Source organism: Trichechus manatus, unplaced genomic scaffold (assembly GCF_000243295.1).
Source record: "Trichechus manatus latirostris isolate Lorelei unplaced genomic scaffold, TriManLat1.0 scaffold00009, whole genome shotgun sequence".
Lineage (NCBI taxonomy): Eukaryota > Metazoa > Chordata > Mammalia > Sirenia > Trichechidae > Trichechus > Trichechus manatus.
Window position 1 is genome coordinate 19,493,918 of NW_004443945.1, and position 19,888 is coordinate 19,513,805.

A 19,888-nucleotide genomic window follows, 5' to 3' on the forward strand; every position below is an offset into this window, starting at 1 on the left:
TTTTTTTGATATGTTGCTGAATTCTGTTGGTTAGAATTTTCTGGAGGATTTTTGCGTCAATATTTATGAAAGATACTGGTCTGTAATTTTCTTTTTTTGTGGTGTCTTTACCTGGTTTTGCTGACAGGGTTATGCTGGCTTCGTAGAATGAATTTGTGAGTATTCCATTCTTTTCTATGCTCTGAAATAACCTTTAGTAGTAGTGGCGTTAACTGTTCTCTGAAAGTTCGGTGAAATTCTCCAGTGAAGCCATCCGGAGAAGGACTTTTTTTTATTGAGAGTTTTTTAATTACCTTTTCAATATTTTCTTATTGGTTTATTTAATTATTCTACTTCTGTTTGTGTTGATTTAGGTAGGTAGTGAGTTTCTAGAAATTTGTCCATTTCTTCTGGGTTTTCAAATTGGTTAGAGTACAATTTTTTATAGTATTCTGTTATTCTTTTAATTTCTGTTGGGTCTGTTGTGATATCACCCATTTCGTTTCTTTTATGGGTTATCTGCTTCCTCTCCTGTTTTTCTTTTGTCAGTTTGGCCAGTGGTTTATCAATTTTGTTGATCTTTTCAAAGAACCAGCCTTTGGTCTTGTAAACTCTTTCAATTATTTTTCTGATTCTCTGTTTCATTTAATTCTGCTCTGATTCTTACTTCCTTTCTTCTGTTGCCGGATGACTTCTTTTGCCGCTCTCTTTCTACTTGTTTGTGTTGTAGGGTTAATGTTTTGTTTTTGGACCTTTCTTCTCTTTTGGATGTGTGCATTTATTGCTATAAATTCACCTCTGATCACTGCTTTTGCTGTGTCTCAAAGGTTCTGGTAGGATGTGTTTTCATTCTCATTTGATTCCATGAATTTTCTTATTTCATCCTTAATTTGTTCTATAACCCAGTAGTTTTTGAGGAAGGTATTGTTCAGTTTTCATATGTTTGATTTTTTTTCTTGCTGCTTCTGTTGGTGATTTCTACTTTTATGGCTTTATAGTCAGAAAAGATGCTTTGTAATATTTCGATGCTTTAAATTTTGTTAAGACTTGCTTTATGGCCTAATATGTGGTCTGTTCTGGAGAATGTTCCATGTACATTGGAAAAGAAAGCTTACTTGGCTGCTGTTGAGTGAAGTATTTGCTATATGTCAATGAGATCAAGCTGGTTGATTGTGGCATTTAGCTCCTCCATGTCTTTGTTGAGCTTCTTTCTGGATGTTCTGTCCTTCACGAAAGTGGTTTGTTGAAGTCTCCTACTACTATTTTGGAGCTGTCTGCCTCTCTTTTCAGTGCTGTTAGAGTTTGTTTTATGTATTTTGGAGCCCTATCGTTGGGTTCGTAGATATTTATTATAGTTATGTTGTTCTGGTGTATTGACCCTTTAATGATTGTATAGTGGCCTTCCTTATCCTTTGTGGTGGATTTCACTTTAAAGTCTATTTTGTCAGAGATTAATATTGCCACTCTTGCTCTTCTTTGAGTGTTGTTTGGTTGATATATTTTTTTCCCATCGTTTGAGTTTTAGTGTTTTTGTGTCTTTAAGTCTAAGGTGTATCTCTTGTAGGCAGCATACAGACGGATCGTGTTTTTTTCATCCAGTCTGCCACTCTGTCTCTTTATTGGTGCATTTAGTCCATTTACATTAAGCATAATTGTTGATAGGGATGAGTTTAGTGGTTTCATTTTGATGTCTTTTTTTTGTGTGTTGTTCACAGTTTCTTTGTTCCATTTAGTTTTCTGTGCTGAGTCGTTTTTCTTTATGTATTTTCTTTTCGTGTGTTTCATTGTTGTTGGTTTTGCGTTTGCTGAGTCTTCATATTTTTCTAGTTTTGTATTTCAACTTGTAGGGTTGTTAGTTTCCTTTGTGGTTACCTTAATATTTATCCCTATTTTTCTAAGTTTATACTAGTCTTTCATTTCTTTATATCACCTTGACTTCCTCTGTATGTGAAACATGTATGTCTCCAGTTTTTAGGTCCCTCGTTTTTGTTTTAATGTTGTTATCTTTTACATATTGATGTCCTTCTTTTGAGTGTTTTACCTTTGATTTCCTTTTGTGACTTCCCTATTTCGGTTAATATCTGGTTGCTCTGTCCTGTGTTCTAGTCTGGGGCTGTTATCTGATGTTACTGATTTTCTAATTGAAGGACTCCCTTTAGTATTTCTTGTAATTGTGGTTTGGTTTTTGCAAATTCCCTAGACTTCTTTTTATCTTGAAATGCCCTAATTTCGCCATCATATTTGAGAGACAGTTTTGCTGGCTGTATAATTTTTGTCTGGCAGTTTCTTTCCTTCAAAACTTTATATACCTCATCCCGGTGCCTTCTTGCGTGCGTGGTTTGTGCTGAGTAGTCTGAGCTTACTCTTATTGACTTTCCTTTGTAGATGACTTTTCGTTTATCTCTAGTCACTCTTAAAATTCTCTCTTTGTCTTTGGTTTTGGCAAGTTTGATTATAATATGTCTTAGTGACTTTCTTTTGGTATCTACCTCATGTGGGGTTTGATGAGCATTTTGGATAGATATCTTGTCATCTTCCACGGTATCAGGGACGTTTTCTACCAACATATCTTCCACAGTTCTCTTGGTATTTTCTGTGTCCCCCCACCCCCCGCCCCGTTCTGGTACACCAGTCACTTGTAGGTTATTCCTCTTGATAGAGTTTCACGTAATTCTTAGGGGTTCTTCACATTTTTAATCCTTTTACCTGATTTTTCCTCAAATAAGTTGGTGTCAAGTGATTTATCTTCAGTCTCACTAATTCTCGCTTCCTTTGCCTCAGTTCTGCTTCTATGACTTTCTGTTGAGTTTTCTAATTCTGAAATTTTATTGTTAATCTTCTGGATTTCTGATTGCTGTCTCTCTGTGGATTCTTGCAGCCTGTTAAATTTGTCATGATGCTCTTCTCTCATCTTTTAAATTTCTTCTGTTGCATGTTCTGCCTTTTGCTTAATTTCTTGAAGAGTTTTTTGTGTTAATCTTTTGTATTCTGCCTCCAGTAATTCCAAGAAATTCTCTTTCTCTGCAAAATTTCTAGATTCTTTATTTTGGGAGCTTGCTGAAATCATCATGGGTTGCCTGTTTATGTGATTTAATATTGACTGTTGTCTCTGAGCTATCAGTAGGTTATTATATGTATTTATTTTGTGTTTGCTTATTGTGTCCTAGCTTGTTATTTTGTTTTGAAGTACCCATATAGGTTGCTCGTATGAGCTGTTGGATTATTGGCATCTTTGAAGCTCTAATGTCCTGTCACCAGGTGGTTAGATCTGTTAATAGGTATGTGAGCTCTGTTGTCCACCCACTTCTCTTGTATGGATTCAGCTCAGATGCCCAGGTAGATGGCCACCAGGTGTGTAGTGTAGGCTCTTACTTACAGTCCTAGACAGGCATGGGTGATTGGTGTAGGCACAGGCATCTGGCTGCAGCAGGGGGACACACTCTGAGCAAGGCAGGTGGCTGACCACCACCCCCGAGTGTCCAGGAGGAAGGCGTGTACCTGTTCCCTAGAGCGTGTAGGTGGGTGGGTTTTTAGCTGGAGTATGAGCTCCTAATCTTTTCGGCTATAAGGACTGGGAGGCACCTCTTATTCATGGGCCCCTATCGCAGGTGGCTGGGTGTCGTGGGTGGAGCCACCAGTCCTCAGGCCTGTGATGTGGGTTGGTGAAGATCCTGCTTAATGGGCAGAGTAGTGTCAGATGTCAAGAACTTGCCACTTCACAGCTGAAACAGTTGAAGTTAGAGTTCTGGTATATACCCTGTTGTACTGCGATAATGAAAGCCTACGTTGTTGAGATGGGCCCACGCAAGTCTGTACAGGGGGAAAGGCACTCCAAGTCCATGGATCCTATGCCTTTGCCTAGGCAAAGGAGCTGTGTCTGCTGTGGGTTCCTGCCTCAGGGGAGCTGGCAGTTTTTTTTTCTTCTGTGTTAATTTGTTCACTCTCCAAGAAAGGGAGAATGGCTCTGGGTGTGTGACGGGTCCTACTTCCGGCACAGGGGACTCGGCAATTGTTGAAGCCAGTCCGGGACCCAGTGCAGATCAGGGAGCAGGGAGGTAAATGGGAGAGAGGTTTTTCCCTGAGGGGAGTGTTTTTGATCCGTGCCATAGGCTGTATGCAATTACTTATGTTTCGCCAATCCAGGGCTGCTTCTCAGTGGTTCTGGGTGGCCATGTAGACTCTGGTGCTGGGTCTCTTCTAGTGCAGAAAACACGCCTTCTGAGCCCTGCCTCTTGCTGCCTCACCACTCACCCCTGAGCTGATCAGGCCTGAAGTGCTCAGGCTCCTGCCAGGTCAGGTCTGACACCTCCTCGCTGCTTCCAAACCATCTCTCTCTCCCCCGGCCCCTCAGTCTGGTTCCTCAACTCTGCCTTTGATGTTCAGGGCTCCCAGATCGGCATATATGATCAATTCATTTGTTTTTTCAGGTCTTTGTTGTGAGAGGGTTCACTGGAAGCGTCTGACTGCTCCGCCAACTTGGCCCTGCCTCCGAAAGTGACCTTTTTAAAGTAGAGATGCTTAATATGGTTTAAAGGCTGTTTTTAACCTGACTCTGCTTACCGCTGCACATTAATCATTTCAACTTTATGCTTCATAATGAATTATTTTTGGTCTGTCAAACACAGTATATATAATCTCTCTCTTCTAGCTTCCAGATACCTGCACATGCCGTACAAGTGGGCAATTAAAACAAACAAGCAAACAAACAAAGACCCTTCTGTATGGCAAACAGTCAGATAGACTATAAAAAGTTTGCCATGTGTTGAAGCCGACTTGATGGCAACTAACAACCACAAATATATACTTATGTTGTAAAGACCTTCAATATAGGTTATAAACTGTGAAATGAGAAGTACCTAATATTGCGTATAAAATAATGTGTTTTGTGTGTTAAAAATGAGGTGGTTGTGATAAGAATGTATATTCATAGTTACATGAAGGTTTCACGAGAAGCTAAAAAAGTGATTATTTGGAGTGGAGCTGAGCAGATGAGGAAGAGAGGTTGGAATGGGATATTCACTATATATTTACTGTATAAGTTTTTGTATCGTTTGATTTATTTGAACCATCTAAATATATTGCCTGTTAAAAATAAAATAAAAAATTTTATAAAAGGTTTGAAGAAAAAATGTTTTCTTTCTTCTTTATTATTTCCTTGTCAGTAAGCTAAAAAAGCTGAGTGAAGACAGCTTGACCAAGCAGCCTGAAGAAGTTTTTGATGTGTTAGAGAAGCTTGGAGAAGGGTAAGTACAAAATATACGGAAGTAGTATTCAGATAATGACAAAACAATTTAAAAAATATTAATCTTCCAATTAGAGTACATTTGCTTGAATTGAATAGTAATAGCAATTACAGTTAAGGTACTCCGTAGCAATTAATGTGATAGATCTAGTAATACTGTTTCTCAGAGAAGTAGACCACGTAGATAAGAAAAAAGCAAGAAATAAGCTGTAAAATGATTTCTAAGTGGTTTCTTAATTAGTTCATCCCATATGACATTCTTTCATATTTATAAGAATTTATAAGTTTGTGAAAGATTTTTACTTTGTTAGATAAGTGAACGTAAAGACATTTTAAACATCTTTGAAGACGTTGGATCTCATTTTATTTGGGGAAAAGTGATTAATAGAAATACAGTGTCTCAGTGAGGAAACAGTATGTATTGGCAGAGGACTGCTTGATATGGTTTCAGTATAATAGTAGAGAAACATCCTATTTTGAGCGCAGGGAATGGTAAGGAGCATTTAATGGAATGGCAAAGTGTAGCAGAACTTCCAAAATCATAAAAGGTACATTTAGTCCTCATTGTTTGTGGAGTCCGTATTGGTGCCTGGTATTCGCTTACTTGCTAAAATTTATTTTAATCCCACAATCCATAGTCAGGTGCTTGCACAGTCATTCGTGGACATGCATAGAGCGGTGAAAACTTAATTTGCTGATATGCACATTCCCAGCTAAGGTTGAACGATCTTGTTCAATAGTCACTCATTCAGTATTGGCAGCGACTTTATAGAACACAACTCCCGCAAATAACGAGAATTGACTGTACACAGTAGACAAAATCAGCAAGAACAAGGAAGAGGGAATAGAGAAAACAAAATTGTAAAATATAAGGTAAATGTAAGACGAAAGGAATAAAATCAAGCATATTTTCCACTAAATGTCAATTCTTCCATTAAAAGTCAAACTATTACTGGATTAAAATGCAAAGCCTAGCTCTGTGCTGTTTATGAGACCCATGTAAAACAAAGGATGAAAATACAGAGTTGAAGAAAGAGATAAACATATAAATAAAAACAAATAGAAAGTAGGCGTGGTAATATTTATATCAGATAAATTAGTAAAGTTTAAGAGATCTTAACTGGATAAAGCGAGACATTAGGTAATGATATAAAAGATAATTTATAATGAAACGTGTGCTAGACACCATGGCAGCCAAATTTATGAAGAAAAGTTACTAGAAATGTCAGGGGAATCTAATAAAAGTGTGACGGTATGGAAGATTTCAGTATATCTCTTTCAGAAGTGGACAGATATAATAGAAGAAAAAAGGAAGGGCATAGAGGGATCCAACATTGTAAACAGTAAACTTGATTATATATATATGTGTGTGTATATATATATGTAAATATAAGGAATACATATTTTACACACACGCACACGCGCGCGCACACACACACACACACACATAACCTTGCAGTCTCCCTTTTTTTTGTTATGTTCATGGACCATTGATTTAAAAAAAAAAAAAGAAAATTCTAAAAATTGGAGATTTTTACAGTTCACATTTTATGGTTGTTGTTGTGTACCTTCGAGTCAATTCCAATTCATAGTGACTCTGTAGGACTCAGTAGAGCTGCCCCCATGATTTCCTAGGCTGTAATCTTTATGAGAGCAGATTGCCAGGTCTTTCCTCCTGTGGAATCCCTGGTAGGTTCGAACTACTGACCTTTTGGTTAGCAGCGAGGGCTTAACCATTGCACCACCAGCGCTCCTTTTTCTAGTTATAGTTTAGTAAAATTAGAAATAAATAATCGCAAAAAATGCACGAATTGGAAATTAGTGAACATAATCCAAGGTAATTTATGGATTAAAGAAGAAATCATTGGGGAAATGACAAATTATCTAGAAAACAATGAAAAGGAGCATATCATACTGATATCTGTTGAATACAGCAAAACGTTAATTAGGGGAAATGTTTTTTATTTTTTATTTAGATGAAGGTTTACAGAACAAACTAGTTTCTCATTAAAAAATTAGTACACATACTGTTTTATGACATTGGTTAACAACCTCAAGACATGTCAGTACTCTCCCTTCTCCCTTGCGTTCCCTGTTACCAGCTTTCCTGTCCCCTCTTGCGTTCTAGTCCTTGCCCCTGGGCTGGTGTGCCCCTTTAGTCTTGTTTCGTCCTATGGGCCTGTCTTATCTTTGGCTAAAAGGTGACTCTCGGGAGTGACTTCATTACTGAGCTAAAAGGGTGTCCAGGGGTCATACTCCTGGGGTTTCTCCAGTCTCTGTCAGGCCAGTAAGTCTGGTCTTTTTTTGTGCGTTAGAATTTTGTTGTATATTTTTCTCCAGCTCTGTTCGGGACCCTCTGTTGTGATCCCTTTCAGAGTAGTTGGTGGTGGTAACTGGGCACCATCTAGTTGTGCTGGACTCAGTCTGGTGGAGACTGTAGTACTTGTGGTCCTTCAGTCATTTGGACTAATCTTTCCCTTGTGTCTTTGGTTTTCTTTATTCTCTTTTGCTGCAGACGGGGTGAGACCAGTGGAGTATCTTAGATGCTGGCTTCTAGGGGAAATGTTTTAATTTTAAATTCCTCCATTATTAAAGAAGAAAGACAAAAAATAAAGGAACTTAGTGCTTATTCTAAAGAACTTAGAATAATAGGATATACCAAAATAAAATAGGAAGAGAGAATTAATAAAGGAAAAAGCTAAAATTGATGAAATAGAAAGCAAAAATAATTAGAACAGATAAATATATCTCGAAGCTGCTTTGAATATCTATAAAATAGATGACTCTCTTCTGTATTGACTAAAGAAAAAAGAGCAAAAATATAGAAAATTTTCAATAAGAAAGAAGATACAACCACTGATAGAGAATAGATTTAAAGAATTAAGGGAATAGTATATACTGCTCGATAACTAATTGAAAACCCCGAGGAAGTATATGATTTCCTAATAAAATATAAATTATCTGAATTGACCTCAAAAGAGGTTAAAACTTAGGTCAGTTACCACAGAAAAATGGTAAGGTGATTAAATAGCTACTAATTAAAAAGGTACCAGGTCATAGCAGCACTATTCATAATAGATAAAAGGAGAAAATAACCCAGATGTCCCATCCACTGATGAATGGATAAACAAAATGTGGTATATTTGTACAATGGAATATTATTAAAAGGAATGAAGTACTGATACATGTTATAATGTGGATGAACCTTGAAAACATTATGATGAGAGAAAAGACAGATACAAAAGGTCATTTATTGTATGATCTCTTTTATTTGAAATATCCAGAATAGGCAAATCCATAGAGACAGAAAGTAGGTTGGTGGTTGCCAGGGGCTAGGTAGAGGGAGGAATGGGGAGTGACTGCCAGATAGTTATGGGGTTTCCTTTTGGAGTGATGAAAATCTTTTAGAACTAGATGGTAGTGATAGTTGCACAATATTGTGTAAGTATTAAATGCCACTGAATTGTGTACTTTAAAATGATGAATTTTATGTTATGTGTATCTTACAACAGTTAGAAAAAAGAAACCAGCTGGGCTTAAAGTTGATTTTTATTCAGTCTTTAAAAGACAAATAATTGCAGTTATTTTTATGAAGCTAGTATAACTTTAATATCAAAACCTAGATATACAAAAACAGAAAACTGTAATTCAGTCTTACTTTGCTACCCATTATGGTAACCATTCCTACCTTGTCTAAGGTGGCTAGATGTTACCACATGTCTTCCCTTGTTCTGGATTCCATCAACTATTGAATTCAGGGAACCCATTTCAGTGTTGGCATCTCCTGTTGTAATCCCTAGCCTGCACTATAGAACTTTCAGTGACGCTGGTTCTTCCCTCACCTTGCTGAAATGAATATTCTCTGGATCTCTTCAGGAACATATTTAGTGGATAAGTGTGCAAGTCACATATAATGTATCCATTCCAGCATTTCATCTCCTTGAACGTTTGATCTCCTTCCTTTAATGTATATTGAGGATTGCCTGGCATCTCATTTAATGTAGGTTACTATTGATACCAGGTTTCAGTTAAGTAGCCAAGCAGGATCTTAGGGCCACTCCCAACTGTTTTACTTACATACTGAGTTTGGAATTTCTGGTCTTTGCATCTGTATCAGTAAATACCTTTCTCTCTAGAATCCTTGGAATCCATTCTCACATGTATTCTTTAGAATTCTGCTGATATAAACTGACAAAATCTTACAACTTTTTTGATGTGAATAGAGCTACTCTTGGATCAGATTTTAAACTCAGCACTTAGGTGTCTGCAGGGATATAAATGTAATTATGGGTCTGGAAACGGTGAGAAATGGTGGGGTGGTCTAGAGTAGAATCTACACTCCCTAAAAGGTGATTTCCTCAGGTAGGCCATTATAGAGTCTTCAGGCATTATGAGGCTAATCGTCTCAGACAAGGGGCAGGGTTGCTTTGCTGGCAAGAGAGGCTTGGTGGGGTTTGGAGGTTCAGAGTACTCAGATTAATATGCACCTACCTAAATGTCCCATTACCAGTCTTCTGGGTACCTCTCTTTACTGTTAAGTGTCTTAATTTTAGCACAGCTGACCTGGTGATGTTGTGAATTTAGTTTGCAGTGTAATTCATCTTCTAGTAAGATCAAACTTCATGTTTGGTTTTCAGAAATCTCAGCCATGTGTCTACAAAAATGAAGATATTCTTTTGGGGCTGTTAAAAAGAAAACAAATTAAAACGTAAGGTTTATTTTGAGCAGTCATTCTGTATGCATGCAGGGAGATAATTTTGTTACAGTTATTAAAAAATAAAGCTTTGAATCAGCACAAAAAATAATACAGTATTTATTTCATGATTTAATAAACAATTTGCAGATTGGGGAAGCATCTGTCTCCCAGCAAAAAGAGAAGACGCTCTTGAGGATTGGAGATTTTACACAGCCTTAAATACGTTTTTGCTTAATGAATACAAATTTCCATGGTGACGAGGTTATTGAGTTAGCATTAAAAAAGTAACTCCTGAAAGATTGGCCTTTTACCTATTTGTAGCTATGAGACCTCTAGAAGTTAAAATTAAGGAAGCATACAGTCTTTTTCATTAACTCATGAGGTAATGGTTTTGTTATTGACTAACTGAAAGGTTGGTGGTTTGAACCCAGCTTTGGCTCTGGAGGAGTAGGACCTGGTAATCGGCTTCCTTAAAGATTACAGCCAAGAAAACCCCATGGGTGGGGGCAGTTCTACTCTGGCACATGAGGTTGCAGTAAGTTGGGGTTGACTAGACAGCACACAACAGCAACAACAACAACCCTTTTCTAGCCAGAAAAGTCAAATTTGCAGTGTTGTAGAGCAGTTCTTTGTGAAAAAACAAGTCAATACTTTTGTAGTGTGGGTCGGGCTTTTATGGTTAATTTTTGGGCTTGTGAGTAAGAGAAACCCTTTAAAATCAAAGTAAGATGCCTTATTAAATTTTTTTCCCACAGGACATTGAGAAGCTTTCTGATTCTCTGAATCCTGAGTTGGGAATTTAAGCCCTGAGCTTGTTGTATTTGTTCTACAACTTTTCCACTGCAGGCAGAGGCAGCCAGCCCACTCTGCAGTACTTGTATTCTGTTTTCACTGTAATATTCTGTTGCTACTGCTATTTGATCTCCTGAAGCTTTGCCTAGACTCCAGGCAACTCTGGGTGATAATTTAAGCATCTGTGTTGCCACTGAATGCCATGGACTGTCAATGCTGTATTTGCCACTAGCATTGAAGTCATTACTGTCTTCAGTCTAATGAGAGAGACCTAATTCAAGATTTTCATCTTTAATTCTTTCCCTTGAAACCACTTTTTGTACCAAATACTGTATTGGTGTCAGGGCTTGGTTAGGAAAAGAGAAGCTGTTCTGTACAGTCTGGGCATAAGGAGTTTAATATAAAATTTGGAGCTCAAATGACTCGTGAAAGGGCCAGGGATGCAAAGGTCATGAAACTGCTGCCGAAGGTCAGAGAAGCCAGCACTGAAGATCTCAACCTGAAGCACTGAATTGGGTCGTGTTCAGCAGCACTCTGAGAAGCCCCTGGAATTCTCAAGAATCTTTGAGAACCTCCACCAACTATCTCAGTCTGCATAGCAGTGTGGTGATTATCAAAAGCTGAGCAGGAAGTGGTTGTGCATCTTACATCTGCCAGTGCATCTACTGCCACTGCATCTGGAGAATAATGGTTTTCCTCTTAACTTTTTGCCATTGAGATTTCATGCACTTTCTTTGCTCTGGCAAACTCTAACTGGTAGCCATTCAGGGAAGGAGTTTCTGGGAAATGTGGTTTCCAGTTTCTCTTTTGTAGTGCCTAGGAGACCGTAGAAGGGAGTGATGGTGTTGCTTAATTGTTAATAGATAATCTAGGACAAAAGTCTGTTTAGCTTTTGAGAGAAGCGCTCGCGTGCTTGGTTTGTCTCTGTATGTACATGCATATATATACACACATACATATAAATCATATAGGTATCGTTTGTATATATTTTGATACCTGTACAAAGGTGACTTTGGGTATCAAACAGAATTAAATTACTTCTGAAAGCCCAAAGAAGAAGGGATAGCATAAAAACATTAAAATAGCTGCTTTATGCTTTGCCATTTATTTTGAAAGATAAATTTGAATGTTACTGTGCATAGATTCCTAATATTAGGAAGCATCCCATGTCTTCCAATGGCTTGCTCTTACTTTTCTGTAGAAATAATGTAGTAGGACGAGCATGATATTTGGAGTCAGACTGTGTTTGAATTCTAGCCTTGCTGGTTATTGGTGTCTGAGCCTCTGTTTTCTCATCTTTAAATGGCGATAATAATATTTTACCTGACAATTGAGAGAGATGAATTTGATAATGCATATAAAACACTTAGTATAGTACCTGGCTTATAATAAGCACTCAGTAAATGGTAGCAGTTCTTTTGTCTTCTGATTCGTACTTAGGTATAAATGGGTTTCTTCCTGATTGCTTTTGCTTTAAAAAAATAATATTTAGTTGTCAAAAGTTGTAGCAGAGACAGTTTTTGGGTAAGTGGCCACTATCATTCATTTTATTTACCCGTGAGTGTGTGATTTTGTTCTTGAGGGAGAGAAGATAGTGAAAGGTGTGTTTGAGGAGGCTTAGATCTGTAACTCAAAGGGAACCAGATGACTGAGCTTCCTTGCTTCTTCTTTAATTTTGGTGTTATAAGTTCCTCCAGGTGAGAGTTTCAGTTGCATTTAAATACTCTGAATAGGGATAGGAGTTTGATATTCTGGGGCGACTTTGCTTAAGGTGAGGTCAGTCTTTTCTCCTAACTTGAGACTTTGGCTATTATTAATCTACATTTCATTCTTTTAATTTCCATTTATATCTTCTTAATGCTGCGTTTGAGTTGACAAACCGTAAGTCTGTTTTCTTTTATTCATAAGAAAAATACAAGCAAATCATTATGAAGTTGATGATTCTTGTATATTTTAAGTCTATAATTGAAGCAATAAAGCTAAAAGTAATGAACTTCTCTTTATTGTTATTTGTTTACTTTAATTTTCACTATTTAAATAGTGTTTTCAACTAGAAGGGAGTCCTGAGGGGCACAAACAGTTAAGTGCTCGACTACTAACCGAAAGGTTGATGGTTTGAACCTGCCCAGAGGCGCCTTGGAAGAAAAGCCTGGCAGTCTGCTTCTGAAAGATCACAGCCTTGAAAACCCTGTGCAGCACAGTTCTACTCTGCAACACATGGGGTCACCATGAGTTAGAATAGACTTGACAGCACCTGCTGGTGGTGGTGGTGGTGGTGGTGCTTCAGCTGGAAAAGACTATAGACAAAAACTCATAATAGAATGTTTTTCCCTATTAGTTATGATGTTTGAAAGAAAATAATGTCTTGGTTTCTTTTAGATCTTATGGAAGTGTATTTAAAGCAATACATAAGGAATCTGGTCAAGTTGTGGCAATTAAACAAGTGCCTGTTGAATCAGATCTTCAGGAAATCATCAAAGAAATTTCCATAATGCAGCAATGTGACAGGTATGAAGAGATTTTATTTCTTTATATACTTTCATTTTGATAAGTGTTGCTGATAATGTATAAGAAAATGTAGTCTTTGGTTATCTGTTTTGTTTTTTTTCCCCTGATTTTCTATTGGAAGTGAGACTAATCCTTTAAGGAAGATGAGGACAGCTGTTTAGGGTTGTCTTTGGGACTTATCCCTCTTTGCTTATAGCAAAAATGATGTTATAACATCAAGAAACGTGGTAATAGAAAATGCTCAAGCAGTTTTCCTATTTTCAGGGCTCATTTATGGATGAAAATTATTTTTTGATTTAAGGGGGAAGGGGGTCAGTTGATAGTTTATATTAAGTGCTTGGCTGCTAACCAGAAGGTTGGCAGTTCAAACCTGCGTAGTGGCAATGTGGGAGAAAGACCTGGTGATCTGCTCCTGTAAAGATTACAGCCTAGAAAACCCTATGGGATAGTTGTACTCTGTCACACGGGGTTGCTATGAGTCTAAATCGACTCGATGGTACCTATCAACAGCAACGTTATGTAATAGTTTTTACTAGTAAACCTAATTCAACAGACATTTACTGAGCATCCCCAGTGGACCTGGTACTTTGCCAGGATCTAGGAATAACAAGATATCTAAGATACTGTTTTTCCTTTTGAGGAGCTGGCAGTCCAGTTTGGGGGACAGATACATAAGCAAATAGTTGTGTTCCAGCACAGTCACTGTACTGACTGATGCATGGGGTGATATGAGACAAGGAGGCAGGGCATCCACCTCAGCCGGAGGAATCAGGAAGTCTGAAATGCTGAGGAGGAGGAGGTAATTTGCTGAAAAAATGGAGGGATGAAAGAGAGTAAGGAGAATTACAGGCAGAGAGGTGAAAAATAGCTCACTGGTGTATGTTATTCTAACAAGCTTTAGAATTGCTGGAGTGGAAGGCATAAGAGAAATTGGTGTGAAGTGAGTTTCACTAGATAAATGAAGCTGATCATGAAGGGTCTTGTATGCCATGTTAGGAAGCCTGGTGTTTATTCTATAAGGGATGTAAAGTGTATAAATTAGGACAATGTTTAGCCTATAGTTACTTAACCTAAGCGATTTGTTATTCTCACTTCACAAAAGGTCTGGAAGAAGTGCTGGTGCAGCTGTACAAAGGAATATCTGTGTCTCAGGTTTCTTCTTATACTCTGTCATCCTTGGCTTGAGACCTTTGTCCTCATGCTTTTTATCTTATGGGTACAAGATGGCTGCTGCAGCCTCAACCTTCTCTCTACATTCCAGGCAGGAGGAAGAAGGGAAGAAGCAGAAAGGGGCTTTCCTAGAAACCCTCAGCTTGTGTTTTATTTGTCAGAATTGTGTCACAGAATGATTTAGAGCTGCAGGGGGTGTGGGCACACTGTCATCCTAAGTCAGATCAGGGCTCGGTTGATAAGAAAAAAGGAGGGGGAAACATTGGTAGGCATCTAGCAGTGGCTGCCACAGGGATTGAAGGGTTTATGTAGGAAATTGTCATGGTCATATTTGTATTTTAGATGGATCACCCTTGTGATAGATAATGAAGTAATGCATTGAAACATTATTGATTTTGATTTAGAATTTTAGGCGTAGAAGTATCAAAACTAGATAATTGCCTAGTACAGTCATTCAGATTACAAGTGGATATACTTAAAATGAATAAGTATTTATTTTCTTTATTTGTTCATCTGTTCGTTAATCCATCCAACAGTTGCAGAGTTGCCACCATGTGAAGTAGTAGTGCTTGAATTATGTTTGCTAAGACTACTTATTTATTCATTTATTATTTATCCTAATCATTTTAGAAGCTTTGTCTACCATGGCAGCTGAGAACTGGTGATCTGCTTTTGTCAGAGATTAAATCTCAGGGGAGCTGTGTACAGTTTGTTCCCAAAGGAAGATCGTTTATTCCAGATTGTGTTCCTGTTCTGTTTACTTTTAGGGCAAATATATGTCAAGAACTGGAATGGTCCGGTATTTTACCCTACTTTCCAGCTAATAGGTTAGTCCGTTACTGTTTTATAGATGCTGGCAGAGGACATGAGACTCCTGGGTCAGAGACAAAGGACACTGTCACTTATAGCCCAGCAAGCAGCATGGTTTGCATTGATTCCCCTTGTTCTCTCAAGTTCCATGGGAGTGATGTGGAAGTCCTACATGGATGGTATGCATGCACTGAGTTTGTACCACAGATAAGGAACACTGAGCTTGGGGAACCTGCTGTTTCATAGTAAGCAGTAAGTAGGCCTGCTGTTTGTCCCAGAGGGAGACATTACTTCATCCCCCAAAGGTGCTTGCTGCAAACACAACCCTGAGAAATGGCCCAGGTAAAGAGCAGTGCAGGCCTTGTATTCTTAGCATATCCGGCAAGATACGTAGTAGTGTGAGAGACCTATGAAGAACCTTTCTTTCCTTACAGTTTATAACATCTGTATATTATAATCTCTTTGGCTAATGAAGTGACCGAATAATCCTGGGGGAACTTTGCTGCTTGGATTTCTTCAATTTTGTTTTTCTTTAGCATATGCCACATACTTGTGTTACATATTTTCCATAAAGGCTCTATGGGTTGCGGTTCAAGTAGTTATAAAAAAATAATACATTCCTTGGCCCCCAGATCAAAATATATAATTGCAAAGTTTTCCAGACCTTGTTGTTAATTTGGTAAATTGATGAGAATGTGGTTCCCGTGTTTTGATGTAGGAAGGGAAAGATTGAATAAAGCATAGTGCTAGGCCCACGAGGTGCTCAGTACATGTTTGTTGCTATTATCATTCTATCTTAGGTTAAAAATAGTTCAGGGACTAGTGCTGTGCTTTCGAGATCTAAATTGAATGTGGTCTAGGAAAGGCAGGGTCTCTAATATTAGCTGTTATGTATCTTTTCCCCTTACCTTTATGAGTCTTGGGACCTATTGGCTCTTGCTCATGTTTCTACAACAGCTTCCTATTTGTTCACTTTGTTTTTTCATTTTTGCCTCCTCTAACCGTTTTCCTTTCTGCAGCTAGAGTGATCTTTTAAAAATGCAAACCTAATCAAGACATTCCCTACTTAAAGCCTCTAACTGGCTTCCTATTGCCTAAATAAATCCAATATCCTGGGGATGACATACAAAGTCTTATGTGCTGTGCACAAGAGATAGAATGATGAATGAGTCTCAGGCTTTGTACAAAAGGGACTTTCGATCAGATGAAAGAGACAGAAGACAGACAAGGGTGTTTCAATATAGTATCATAAGAGATGTGATGGGGTGGATACAGGGAACTATACAGGTTGGAAGGAATATCTAACACCTCACCCTTGGAGATTCAGGGAAATCTTCCCCAAGGCAGTCATACTCAAGCTAAGTCCTGAAGCATGAGTTAATTTTACTGGGCAAAGAGGGGAGATGATCTATGTGATGGGAATAGAATATTTCTCTGGCCTCCTGAGAGTGGCACTGAGCGCTCCCTGGCTTCTACCACAGCAGCTCCTTTATCTGTTTCTGGGTGAGATTCCGTTTGAACACTTGTTCTAAGGCCAAAAAAAGAAAAATTTGAAAACTACTGTATTGGAAGATTAGTTACGAACTTTGGCAGTTTGTATCAACTTAATGTATGTGTTTATTCGTTTTTTTGGATGGGCCAAGAAATAAATTGCCATGATTTAGATTTATATTTGAAACAATTCCATTCTCATAGGAGAATAGTCACATTGCCTTTGTAAAAGCAGTATTTATCTTACCCCTATTAAGCTGTGGAAAACTATTAAAATTGCAGTAGAATGTTGATGAAAATTATGTAGTGAAATTAAGCCATTTCTCTAGTTATCACATGCTTATAATGGTAGGACTTTAAAAAATATACCCTTATCAATACATTGTTGTTGTTAGATGCTGTTGAGTTGGGGCCCACTCATAGTTATTCCACACGTAGTACTTTTTCCACTTCTTACCTCAGTTTTTTTTTCCCACTGTTATTTTTATACTGTTTCTATTTTGATTTGTGATAGTAGAGAAAGACCCTTCGGATAAAGAGTATAGCAGTCCCAGGATTGCACGGGTGGTTCAACATAAGAAAATCAGTCAGTGTAATACACTACATTAATAGAACAAAGGGGAAAAAACCACAGTCATCTCAATTGATGCAGAAAAGACATTTGACAAAATCCAGCACTGTTTCACGATAAAAACATGCAGTAAGCTAGGAATAGAAAGGAAACTCCTCACCTTGATAAAAGGCATTTGTGAAAAACCGACAGTTAACATCATGCTTGATGGGTTTTTGTTGTTGTTGAGTTGTAGGAGTTCCTTATGTAATCTGGATATTAAACCCTTACTGGCTAGATAGTTAACCAAATATTTTCTCGTATTCTGTGGGTTTTCATTTTACTTTGTTGATAATGTCCTTTGATGCATATAAGTTTTAAATTTCGATGAAGTCCAGTTTATCAGTTTTTTCTTTTGTGAATCATGCCTTTGGTGTCATATCTAAGAATCCGTTGCCAAACACAAAGTCCTGAAGCTTTACTCCTGTGTTCTCTTCTAAGAGTTTTATGATTTTAGCTCTTATATTTAGGTCATTGACCAATTTTGAGTTAACTTTTGTACATGGTTGAGTTATGAGACCAACTTCATTCTCTTGCATGTGAAGACCAGTTGTCCCAGCACCATTAGTTAAAGAGACTATTCTTTCAGCATTGGATGGACTTGTCACTTCTGTCAAGTATCAGTTGGCCATGGATGTATGAGTTTATTTTTGGACTGTCAGTTCTATTCCATTGGTCTGTATGTCTCTCCTTATACCAGTACTGCAGTGTTTTGATTACTATAGCTTTATGGTATGTTTTGAAATTGGGAAGTGGAGTGTGAGTCCTACTTTGTTCTTCATTTTCAAGATTGCTTTGGCTATTTGGGACCCTTTGCAGTTCCGTACAAATGTGAAGATCTGCTTTTCCATTTCTACAAAGGCTGTTAGAATTTTGATAGGGATTGTGTTCAATCTGTAGATCGCTTTGGGTAATATTGACATCTTAGCAGTATTGACGCTTTCAGTCCCTGAACACAGAATGTCTTTCTGTTTATTTAGATCTTCTCCACTTCCTTTCAGCAGTGTTTTATGGTTTTCAGTATACAAGTTTTTCACCTCCCTAGTTAAATTTTTTCTTTTAGATGCTGTTGTAAATGGAATTGTTATCTTAATTTGCTTTTCAGATTGTTCATTGCTGGTGTATAGAAACACAATAGATTTTTGTATGTTGATCTTGTGATCTGCAACTTTGCTGAATTTATTTATTAGCTCTGGTAGAATTCTTGAGGATTCTTTGGGATTTTCTATATAGGATCTTGTCATCTGCGAATAAAGATAGTTTCACTTTTTCATTTCCAGTGTGTATGCTTTTTTTGTTTTTCTTGCCTAATTGCTCTGGCTAGAATGTCTAGTACAGTGTTGGACAGTAGTGTTAAAAGTGGGCATCTTGTTCCTGGTCAATCAGTGAATTTGAACGAATGCTAGAAACTGTATTTTGGTATGTGTCCTTAATGTGGCTGTTTAGTTCTGCCTGATTATATACCTTTGTAGGTTAAAATTATTGAGGCTGTGCTTTATGATATAGAACTGTCGGACCTTGATCATCTACTTGATTGTGTATTAGAATTTACCACAAATTATTTTTCAAGAGAATTTTGCCTTTCCTTGAAGGTCTTCTCTTGACTCACTCCTAAAGAGAGATAGAGGGGACTTTTCAGATAGCTGCCCTGGTTAAATTACCTACTTTGCATAAGAACTCTCAATCCTTCTCTTAGCGTTGCTGATTTACTTAATGTATATGGCAAGATGAAATACACATTTTCTGTGTACTTTTCAATGAGCATAATCTTGATCTCACTGCTACTTAACACCTTTCAAAATTTTGATTGAGAAATTTAATATTTAGAGAGTTTTTTTTTTTTTTTTCTTTTTTTCAGAAGGATCTGCAGTCTTTCTTTTGGAGTGAAGCTTAGCTATGGGTCTATGTCAGTTACCTATAGAGCCTTACTTGTGGCATCAGAACTTCCAAGATGTGGGACCTGGTAATATGTATTTCTTAAAAGGATCACAGGTGTAGGAGTACTACTCCTCGCAAATGTTCTGACACAGGCACTCATACCCGAAAGACATGTATATAAAGAAAACTTTTTTATGTTTTCCCTAAGTTGAAGTTTTGACTCTGTATATTAGTTTCATTTGTTTGTAACAAGTGTTTTCTTAATGGTTCAGTGAACATTTATGGACCCCTAATATGAGTTGGAATCAACTTGATGGCAATGGTTTTTTTTTTTTTTTTCCTTTTTTGTTTGATATGTACACGAATCCCTGGTGATGCAGTGGTTAAGAGTTCAGCTGCTAACCTAAAGGTTGGCAGTTCCAATCCACCAGCCACTCCTTGGAAAACCTATGGGGCAGTTCTACTCTGTCCTGTGGGGTTGCTATGAGTCAGAATCGACCTGATGGCAACAAGTTTTTTTTTTTTTAAATTATTTAAAATATATACATGCGCCCTGGTGGCACAGTGGTGAAAGAGCTCAGCTGCTAACCCAAAGGTCAGTGGTTTGAACCCATCAGATGCTCTGCAGGAGAAAGATGTGGCAGTCTGCTCCCTTAAAGATTTACAGTCTCAGAAACCACTGGACAGTTCTAGTCTGTCCTGTAGGGTTGCT

General features: G+C 37.7%; 1 protein-coding gene across 1 annotated transcript in view; it reads left to right on the forward strand.

The window, feature by feature from the left end:
• The first annotated feature begins 3,752 nt into the window (after positions 1 to 3,752).
• The window catches only part of STK3 (serine/threonine kinase 3), a 295,337-nt gene continuing 279,201 nt past the window's right edge, over positions 3,753 to 19,888 (forward strand). The window contains exons 1-3 of the mRNA XM_023725914.1: positions 3,753 to 3,787; positions 5,142 to 5,222; positions 13,089 to 13,217. Coding sequence (XP_023581682.1) covers positions 3,753 to 3,787; positions 5,142 to 5,222; positions 13,089 to 13,217 — 245 coding nt within the window. The remainder of the gene's footprint in view (positions 3,788 to 5,141; positions 5,223 to 13,088; positions 13,218 to 19,888) is intronic.